This window comes from Papaver somniferum, chromosome 9, assembly GCF_003573695.1.
Source record: "Papaver somniferum cultivar HN1 chromosome 9, ASM357369v1, whole genome shotgun sequence".
NCBI lineage: Eukaryota > Viridiplantae > Streptophyta > Magnoliopsida > Ranunculales > Papaveraceae > Papaver > Papaver somniferum.
The window spans coordinates 34,500,996-34,511,676 of record NC_039366.1 but is presented as its reverse complement, the minus strand read 5'-3'; the positions used below and the strand labels follow the sequence as shown (position 1 = coordinate 34,511,676).

Below are 10,681 nucleotides of genomic sequence, written 5' to 3'. Positions count from 1 at the left end.
CCCCTCATGTTTCTTCTAGGAACATGCTTATGAGAAATTTCGTATTGTATATGTTTTCACATCAGCAAGCTGCAACTTTGTAATTAAAGTACCGATATCAAACTGCATGATCATATTGATATAAGTACACGTTCATGCACATGAGCTGATCAAACTGCAGTCTGTCGTTCCATATTTTTTTATTTTTTTTTCTATCGATCATAAAGAATGCAAAATCAAAATAGAAGGGTTACAGAGAGGAGTGCCATATAATTTTATTGACTTTCTAAATGGTTGAGATGCACCAAGTACTACATATAAGAGTATCCTTCACAAACAATTCACTCGCCAACCAAAACAGAAAAGAAAACAGAAACAACAAAATTCATCAATAGCAAAAGATGGCAAGCAACAAGATCATGAGTTTATTATTCCTTGTGTGGGTTTTGGTTATGATCTTCTCGATCCCTTTTGTTTATGTAGATGCTGTAGAAGCTTGTAACCAAGCTGGTGAATCATGTTGGGCACTCTCATCATGTTGTCTTAATTTTCGTTGCAGTACGTGGTGGGACTGGGGGATGTGTATTCCTAGATAGCTAACATGTTGCAAGGTGATTCGTACGTAATATTGGAGCTTCTTGATTTCTGTTTGTATTTCTAGTTATGTCTTGCTTCATTACTAAGATTATCGAGATGTTATATTGTACTAGAGTATTATTTGATGGCTAACTGCAACCAATCTGGAACAGTACTCTCTGTCAATTTGGTTTTCTTTATGGGTGTTCTTTTATGTACCAATAAAAATACTAACGGTACCCCTTTATCTATGTACCCTTTAAATATATCTTTCTACCCCATCGAAAACATATATCTTGTGTACCCCCGAAAAACCATTAATCTTTCACAACTAGACAAATTTAAGAAACAGAAGCAGCTTTCGATCATTATCTTCTAAACAGTGCCAGTAGGTTTCTTGGAGCACAGAGAATTATCATGTGAAAATATCCATCATCACAAAAACCTCTTTGAGTTTTGTTTTTGATTGATCAACTAAGTGACTAAGTCCATCGATCAAAAAAAAACTAAGTGACCAAGTCCTTTTTAAATTAGATCGTAGATTCTTAAATCTACTTTTGAGATGAACTTTGAATCCAAAAAAAATTGTCATTCTTATTGCTATGGCATAACGATCTGATAATAGTAATCTTAGTATCATAGATTCATAACTCATCCAGTTGTTTGGATTTAAAATGGTGATTCTACAATATATATTTATTTTGAAAACCAATTTCATATGCGCAGTAATCATCATTCTAAAGCTTATCAAGTCAACACCTATAGAAGATCAGTTTTTTAATCAGACCAATAAGTTGTCTTAAGTTTCGGCCGATGTTAAGAATGTGCATATCTTCCTTGAATTACCAGAATATGCTTCAAACCATGGATTTCGTAAACATGATTCTAATGATTCCATGGATTTCCCAAACCATCCATTTCCTAAACCAGAATATGCTTCAAACCATTGTGCCCTATTTATTATAATTTTTTGTTCTTTTGGAAAGAAAATTATGGATTCATTCTCATTAATTATCCGCATATATAGGGAAGTTTTTCTCTTTCTTTTTTTGGTTTAATATTTAGGGGTATGTCTATGAGTATCAAAAAAATTAGAAAAAATTAGGTTTATTATTCTAATTAAATTATAACTAACATTAGGGATATCATTAGTATTTTTTGGGTATATAAAGGAACGCCCTTCTTTATTGCGAAATTATTGTATTTCTGAGTGATTGTAATTTGATTTCCATTTCCTATTCCTATTCCAATTCCAATTAATAATTATGTGTTTCTGCTTTGTGAAATCATTGTATAAGAACCAGTTAACGAGGGGTGAACCAGATGACAACTGTCTGATTTTATGGGTGCCCTAGTCATTATCTAATGATGTTTCAGTCTGCTGAAAGAAAAAGAAACAAATAAATAAAAATCTATCGAAGACATTCAAGGGCACTTCCTGTCTAACAAATTAATAACAAGAACTAAACTCATGAGTGTACGACATAGAATCTGAAGTACATCACAATAACATTTTAATGATGGACCTTGGTTTTCTGAAGCAAGAGCTCTAACTTAAAGACATAGTCTAATAACTAAACGATGCTTATTTCATCCAGAAAATGGGCGATATAGCCAAAAGCGCACATTTTCTGGGCCATATGGACAGGTAGATATTAGGCCTGGGTCAAATGACCAGAAGAATCTTTTTAATGGGAGAGACCTTACTACCCTTCCCCTTTGTATCACATTAATTCTCGTCTTCTTCGTCACAAAAACCAGATCTGAAAAGCTACCAACTTTCGTTCTCCATCGCCGCCATCAACACCGTGGAAAATCAAACTCCCTCTTCAAAAAAAAATTTCATCACCACCACCAGCACCACCATCAATTCCACCACACCAAAAATCCTCGTCAGTATCAACACCAAGTTGACTCAATCAGAAGTATTTATCACCACCACCACCACCAAAAACCCGGATCAAATCTTCTCTTAATCGCCACCATAAAAAGGGTAATTACAATTTCTATCTACTAATTTTAGGTTTTCTTTCGTTTCATTTTTTTTTACTGATTTTGAAATTGGATTCACCTGCTTCATAATTTCTCCATAATCTTATCCCATGCTCAAGATTATGGCAATTTTACTTATTACCCATTTAAAATTGGACGAAGCTGGAATCATCCATCTAGGTTCAATTAAATTTGGTCAAAATTGTTTTCAATGAGAAATTTGTTACGAAATCAGCGTGTATTCTGCGAAATTGGTTTGTGCGATGGGAAATTGTGTTGATTCCAGGATGAAAACGACTTCATCCAGGTTTAATCTGCAGTTTGAGCTGATTTAAAGTAGGATGAAACTTGTTTCAATAAGCATATTGCCTCTGTATACATTCTATTTTACAAAATTGATTGAATTCATATACCTAGATGCACTAAAGAGAAGAAAAAGTTATATTTTATTCAAAATCGGTTTCATCATGTTTTAGGTTTAGTTCAATTTGCTTTCATCCCTGTTTGCTGGTGATGAAACTGATTTCATCCCTTTTGAATTTGTTTTTATACAAGTTTAAAATAGGATGAAACTAGTTTCATATAGTTTATTCATTGATATAACATTAGGATGAAACTAGGATGAAACCAGTTTAATCCTTTCTAAGATTGAGTAAAATTTATTTTTTTTGTCAAAATATGCAGGATAAAAACCAGTTTCATATAGTTTATTCATTGATATAACATTTTCTCCAGAATACTCAACTAGAAACCAATTTCATCTAGTTGTAAACTTTCATATAGCTGTATTTTCGCCAAATGTGCAGGATGAAACCAGTTTCATATAAATTACATATTGATATACCTTAATTTCGTAAGAATACTCAGGATGAAACCAATTTCATCTAGTTGTAAACTGTAATATAATTATTTTTTTGGTCAAAATATGCAGGATGAAAACTAATTTCATATAGTTTATTCATTGATATACCATTTTCGCCAGAATACTCAACTAGAAACCAATTTCATCTAGTTGTAAACTTTCATATAGCTGTATTTTCGCCAAATGTGCAGGATGAAACCAGTTTCATATAACTTACATATTGATATACCTTAATTTCGTAAGAATACTCGGGATGAAACCAATTTCATCTAGTTGTAAACTGTAATATAATTGTTTTTTTGTCAAAATATGCAGGATGAAACTAGTTTCATCTAGGTATAGACTATTATATAATTGTATTTTCATCGGAATATGCTGGATGAAATCAGTTTCATCTCGTAAACTGTAATATACCGTTCATTATATGGACTTCTCTCTGACCATCTGCCATTTTCTTCATTTTCTTTGCGTTAAGAGTAGAATGTTCTTGCATACTGTTTTACTGACCTGTTTGTGTTGCTTTAGACTTTAGAACTTGAGGATTCCCTGTATGAACCACTTATTAATGCCATACGAAATGGCATCAAGCTCACCATCTATGTTGCATATAAATTAAGTAAAGTTGCGCTCATTTCTATGATTTTCAGAAGCTGGTAAAGATATGTAATTATTTTCAATGGTTTTAAAACAGCATTGATGCGGTTTCAGACCGTGACTTCGTTCTGGAATTCTTTTCAGCTAATTCAATTGTAGCTATCCATCTTTCTCGACTTGGTGAAGAATGGGTTTTATGGGCGTCGGGGGAGTTTGGGTTCCTTACCCCAAGTGATGCAGTCTCCACCGGTAGTAGCATCATGCCTCAAAAGAAGAACCCTGACCCAATGGAACTTGTTCGTGGAAAATCTGCCAGAGTTGTAAGAGACGTTGTCACCCTTCTTGTACTTTGCAAGGGACTTCCACAAGCTTACAACCGTGATCTACATGTAATACTTCCGGCGTTATTGAGGTGTAGTTATATTTGGGATACATCTTGATAGATTAAGCCATTTTTTCTTGGAACAGTAAGCCATTTTTATGTAGTAAACAAGGCATGTTCTATCCTTTCATATTCTTGGTTTTTCGTATAAAAATGACCTTTTCATTATGAATTTTTATATTTATATGAATGAGCATAGAAAACTGGCAGACGTTAGTGAAGGAAGAATGTAAACCGTTGGTTGTGTTTATAGGTGTCTGTAAAATCATTCTGATTTATTGAACAAAAAGTCTGATACATCTTTTCTTATTGTGCAGAATATTCCATTTAGGATTTCCCATGATATAGTTGGACGATCAGTTGCATTGTGTGTTTCAAAAAAGTGTGAGCTACAGGACTTGTCCCTTGATGAGTTGAAAAGATTAAGTCCAATTTTTGAGCAAGATGTTTATCTAATCAGTCAGACAAAGGAACTGGGGCTTTTTCATGGCTCAATGGTTGCTTTTTGGCAGTTAAGGGTATTTTAGGTGATTGATATTTTTTTTGTTTTATTTTCCTGGATCAAATATCTATTTGGCTAAAGGAACAGTATCTAAAGCTAAGAATCTATTTCTGTTTAATGTCCATATAAACAGTATCTAAAGCTAAGAATCTATTTCACCCAGAAAATTTATGTTTTGGTCTTTTTTACCAATTTTGTGTATTTCATCAAGCCATCATCTCCGTTAATGGAGCTCAGATTCCTTATGAGTGTGAACAACACAGTCTGATTTTGGATAGGAGACACAAGTAAGAACATACCCTTTTCCCATCTGGGTATCGTCTAGGAAGGATCCATCAGATTGGTCTACCGAGCCTGATGTCATCCGACCCGCACAGGTTGAGCACGCTCCTGCCCTGCATGAGAAGGGTAACTCTACTCCTGCACTCTCAGCTGAGTCGAGGATGTAAGCGTCATCAGGAGCTTCGAATTCATTCTCTGTTCCGTCTGGTCCAATTAGCTTCACCTTGTATGTTGTCATTGCAGACACCTTGAAGGAGGAGGAATTTTAAAACCAAATGACTTTGAGATGTTCTTTATTGAACCGAGAGAAGATGGCTTTCTGGATAACCGGCAGGTATTGACACTTTTGCTTTGCGCTCCAGTTCGGGTTATGCAGGAACAAGGAAGCTTCACGGTCGACATGCTTACACCCAACGCGCGCAAAGTAAGATTGCTCTCTTGACAGCTAATTTCCTGAGAAAATAAAGCAACTCAAGTCAAAGAAGATGCTTACAACTGACCCAAATCTGAAAACAAATTTACTAAAGAGGTAGAAGGCAACTTAAGACGAAGTGAATCAAGCAGGAATTTAGTTGAAGTACTCTTTCTGCTGCTGCTTCTTCTTCTTGTTTGAATCTCTAAGAGACGCGGAGAGCTCAAGAGAAAATACAGAGGGCGAGAGAGAGAGACTCAGAGCGGTGTAGATGCTTCTGGAGAATGACTAGCTACTAGCCAGGTTGACTCTCTAGTTCAGGTTATTTTAGGCGGAGGACGACTTTCTAACCGACTAGAATTGCCAAGTGCCCGCAGTACATGATGCCATGTTAGTTCTGGCGTCACTTGTCAGATGCCATCTTGCATGCTGAAGAGAGTGAACACCAAGACAACGTAGGGAGTTAGATAGTGGGACACCACTTTTTTAAGACCGCATTTGTCTTAATGATAGGGAGCTGAATTGAATACTGAGTAGCGATCCAGAAAGAAAAAGAAAACCTTGATTATTTTGAAACCAACAATTTTACTCCACTGCAAATGCATCTGAGGGTTAACATTTTCAGAGGGCAGTACTAAAGTGTTCGCTTTCTGAATGATAAATTCAGAAGAAGCCGAAGTCTTTCGACTGGGTTTCCTGTATTCAAAATTTTATTATAGCTAGCTTGTTGGGCTTCAAATTTAACTGTCGCCATGAAAACGAGAATTCAGCTTACGGCCAGAGCCCCAAAGCCCAACAAAAAGATACAAGGAAAAGAACTTATACAAACAGATTGAACATTATGCCAGATTCACTGAAACAGATTTCTAGGTAAAACTTGCTCTATTTTTCATTGGTCAGTCTGATATGAGGTTACATGTACGCCATTCTTAACATAGAATTGAAACATAATATATTGGTGGCACATGAGATTTAACAAAACATATCCATAGCACATGAACAATGTGGAATAATCATATCCAGATACTACAGCTTCGGATCAGACAAGGAAAGGAAAATAACTGGGTTGAAAGCATGGCAAAACACACTATGCCCCTCTTTCAGATCCTAAATATAGACAAACAATTGCAAAAGAATGATTTTCTAACTGACTGGGGATGTGTCTCCATCAGTTTCAGAGAAGACGTGTGATCTTGACCCTTTTCTTGTTCATAGAAAATAATTTTATAGCGAATCGATCATTGACAATCAAATATTTATGAACAAATGAGAACTTGCCAAACAATTCCACCATGCATGTGCAGATGTGCTTCATAATCAGTTACCACATGCGATTGTTTCCCATGCCCAAAAAAGCGCTGATCCCTACACAGAGAGAAGCAACCTGCGTAGAGGAACATCGCAGAGACTGGGAGGATACCTGCACACGATCTGACTCGCAACTCGCACTGGTCCATTATCTCAGAATATTCGGAAGGCCAGGATACCTGCAAGGAGAACAGAATAGTCGGCCTTTTAGCTTGTTGCTGATGTTTCAGAGTTTGGAATTGAGATGCACATTAAAAAAAAATCCCTGTCAAATTATGTTTAATAATTGAGAAAATCAATTTGAGGAAGTGTCTAATTTAATTTAGTTAAACCAGTTTGGTCTATTCAAATTTTCCATATAAGAAAACAAGAACACATAATCGACAAAAGATAGACGAACTCCAGTGTTGAAATTACTACTGAAGCATGTTTCCAAGAGTCCACCTTTGTATCTGATAATATTTACAGTAACTCAATTGATTGCAATAAATTCTTATGCAATAATTCAGTAACTCAATCGATTGACCAAAATAAATAAATACTTCAGTAACTCTGACAAACTTTAAAAAGGAAAAGGAATTCAGTTTTAGAGAAAAGATACAGACTTACAGAAACAAATAGAAAGTACCAATTCCTTACCTAAGATGATCAGTATGACACATACTACTGAAATTAACCATATGGAACGCCGGTTGACTTGGATAAAATACTCCAACCTTTTACACATCCCATTAGAAATCCCAAGCTTGCTACACGCCCTCATGGCACTTGTTAAGACATTTGAGTATAATCCATGAGCCTGTAAAGAAGAATTTCAACGTAAATACAAAAAGATTCACTCAACTAACAACACGAATTCAATGGGTCGAACACAGCTCCTTATTTTTCAATCAGAGACTCTTCTCAAACACCCACCCTACTGGTTTGGTTTCTATCAGCTTTTCATGTTAAACTGATCATTTTGACTCTCCCCGTAGATTTTAATTGGACCGTTTTTTGTTTTTTCAAGCACCATGACAACTGACATTAGAGACATTTGGCATATTGAATTGTTGTGTGATGAATTTCTAACTAAGAAGCACTTTAGTTGCTGCACACTAAACAGAGTTTGCAGATTTACCTGTTCAGCTTGGCAAATGTCAACATATGATGAATATGAGGATGAAGGCCTCTGGTTGAATTCGTCTTCCAACTCTCCATCTTTCCTCTTCTTTGTAAAACTCCTAGTCATCCTACTCCCATATATGGACCAATATTTATTGAAGACCTCCAAAATATCGAGCCAGCTGGATCCTCTTTGCTTGTTTCTGGAAAAGAAGCTTTTAGCATTAGATTCACAACCTTCCAAACCCCAATTTGCACCCCCAACAACTTCATCCCCAAGACACTTATGGATTGCAATAGACACTTCATAACCCGCACGTGTGGGATAATTAGAAGCCACTTTCCTTGTATTATTTTCCTTTGCAGAATCAAACACACGATCTGTATGCATAACTCCATTCACTTTTGACTCTTCATTTTCTTCACTCTTAAGCTCAATAATTTCATCAGTATTGTCATCAAAAGCTGTGGTTGAATCAAGGAACCTTCTCATAATACTGCTGTTTTCCGAGTCATAGGGCTTAATGTGGTCATTAGTATTTCCTCCTGAAAGAAACAAAGCTAATCCATCCCTGTCTTGTTCATCTAAATTACCCCACTGTTTGCTAATGGCAACATCTCCTGCTGATCGATGATCACCTAAGCTCTTTTCCACCTGAGAAATATGTGCTTGAATGGCTCTGATAAACTGCTTGTGTCTAGAAATGGCATCTTCCCTCGAACGATAACTATCTGATACTTCTGCTAGATTGACTGCCCGTTCAAAATCCTCCAGCTAATAAGAAAACACCCGAAACAAGCTAGTAACCAATGCTAAAAGAATAAGAAAAGAAAAAGAAAGTGTTAAGGGAGATCACTAACTCCATAAACTACCTGCCATTTGGTTGTTTCTAATGCAGTAACAACATCCCGCCTATGATAGTCCATTGAACTAAGGAGTTTGGGGTCTGTAGCATCTCCGTGATCAAGACTTTGCTCATGCAGCAGTATCCGAAACATCGACTCCATCCTGAAATTCATGGTTCAACTAACATACTCAATATTGTTTCCCGGAAATATAATCGGCATTTGATGCAAAAGCACTAAAATAAGGACTCAATCCAAATTACAAAATAGAATCTCATAACATGGGATCATCAACGAACCGGTGCTCAATAGGTTCAATTTCAGTTACTTCTCTAGCTTCCAATATTTGGCGCACACCAACTACAACTCAATATTACATGTTCTTAACATGTGTTCATCATACAATTGCAAACAATTTCATAACTTTCCTGTACATTCATTATCGAGATCCGCAAAACATCTAATAAGTGCATTCATATATATGAAATTACTTCCGTTTGTAGACAAATTTGACGACTTTCTGTACATTCATAAAAAGGAAGGTTCATTTCTTATTCCCTGATCAACCCATTATCAGAAACCATGAGACCCAATATTTTGCACTGAGGTTAGTTCGACCTAGCTGCTGCTGCTGCAACCCACCTGAGGTAAACCATAAATCTACAAAACCCACCAAATCAATTTCAAATTCAGTAACAGGGTTTGGATAGAAAGAACTCACCGATCTGCGGAATCCTGTACAACTTCTGCTGCAGAGAATAAAGGATCAGATTCCCATTCGCGAATAGCAGCACTCATATTGTAAAACCCCAATTCTCAATCTTTCCAATTAGAAACCCTCACTCCAAATATGAAGAAGAAGAATGGATTAGTGATCTCCTGGACACTGGGATTCACTGATTTAAGTTTAGGGATTGAATTCAAAAGAGAGAAGAAAGAACAAAAGAGGGATTTTTAATTCCCCTCTCTGTTCTAGAATTTAGAGCTTTAATTTGCCTAATTCTGTACTTTCTGGGGGAGGAAATCGTATATTTTTATTTTAGTAGTTCAATATTTTGAAGACCCGTCGTGCTCGAACTTTTGAGACTCCGATCGGTATTCGGGATGTATGTTTCAGAACTTAGGGATGAGTTAAAAGGTTCGGCTACCACTTATATGTAACCCAGGTTTTGGTTAAATGCAACCGAGATACCACTTTTAAAATTTTGATATATTTTATCTTTGAAGCAACTAAATGTAACCCAAAAAAATCAAATCAAATTCTACTCATAATCCAAAAATAACCAACCCAATATAACCAACCCTTTTCAATTAAGGTAAAACCTTGCTGATGTGTATGGTTAAGACATAATGATGTCGTCTTTTTTATGTACATCTTTATCACTGTGGTACTTTTTCTTATTAGTTGTACATATTGAACTGACAAACACAGTCGTATAGTCGTGGTTGACTTGAAGGCCTAGTGTCGGCCAGAACGGTACTACTGGTTGTCTCAACTATCGGTTAGAAATGACTGACTTAACTATTTCGTACTGCCTTAGTGATGTTGGAGTCATCCAAGTCTGGTCGACTCAGAATGAGAATTTCCAATTAATGATCTTTAACACGAAACTCAAAGAGCCATTTTATTCTGGTCGACCCTGTGTTCTTAGATAATTTCTTTCACGGAAAGTGGCAGCTGATGCCAATGCTAAGGTCAGGCGATTATCAACGACCATAAACTGCATTGCTTAGTAATTCCCGGTTGACTTTTACAGCAAGGAGTCAAGAATTTCTGACTGACTCAATGTATAGAGATTAAATGTTTTGTGCACCAGTATCGATGACATTGTAAACATGTAA

General features: G+C 36.1%; 1 protein-coding gene and 1 pseudogene across 1 annotated transcript; both read right to left on the bottom strand.

Moving 5' to 3' along the window:
• Positions 1-5,110: 5,110 nt before the first annotated feature.
• LOC113309058 lies at positions 5,111-5,571 on the bottom strand (annotated as a pseudogene).
• A 981-nt stretch (positions 5,572-6,552) lies between these two features.
• Positions 6,553-9,972, bottom strand: LOC113314058. The gene is made up of 5 exons (XM_026562835.1): positions 9,561-9,972; positions 8,867-9,002; positions 8,010-8,768; positions 7,529-7,688; positions 6,553-7,068 (listed from the first exon to the last, which is right to left on the bottom strand). The coding sequence occupies exons 1-5, from the start codon at positions 9,635-9,637 to the stop codon at positions 7,043-7,045; spliced, it is 1,158 nt and encodes a 385-aa protein (XP_026418620.1). The 5' UTR covers positions 9,638-9,972; the 3' UTR covers positions 6,553-7,042.
• Positions 9,973-10,681: the final 709 nt, after the last annotated feature.

Excerpts from the sequence above, each read along its gene's own strand:
- LOC113314058 (XM_026562835.1), bottom strand. The coding sequence starts at position 9,637 with ATGAGTGCTGCTATTCGCGAATGGGAATCTGATCCTTTATTCTCTGCA. Across the intron at positions 8,769-8,866 it reads TAGAAACAACCAAATGGCAG|CTGGAGGATTTTGAACGGGC; the intron begins GTAGTTTATGGA and ends TTTTCTTATTAG. Across the intron at positions 7,069-7,528 it reads TGTCATACTGATCATCTTAG|GTATCCTGGCCTTCCGAATA; the intron begins GTAAGGAATTGG and ends TTCTCCTTGCAG.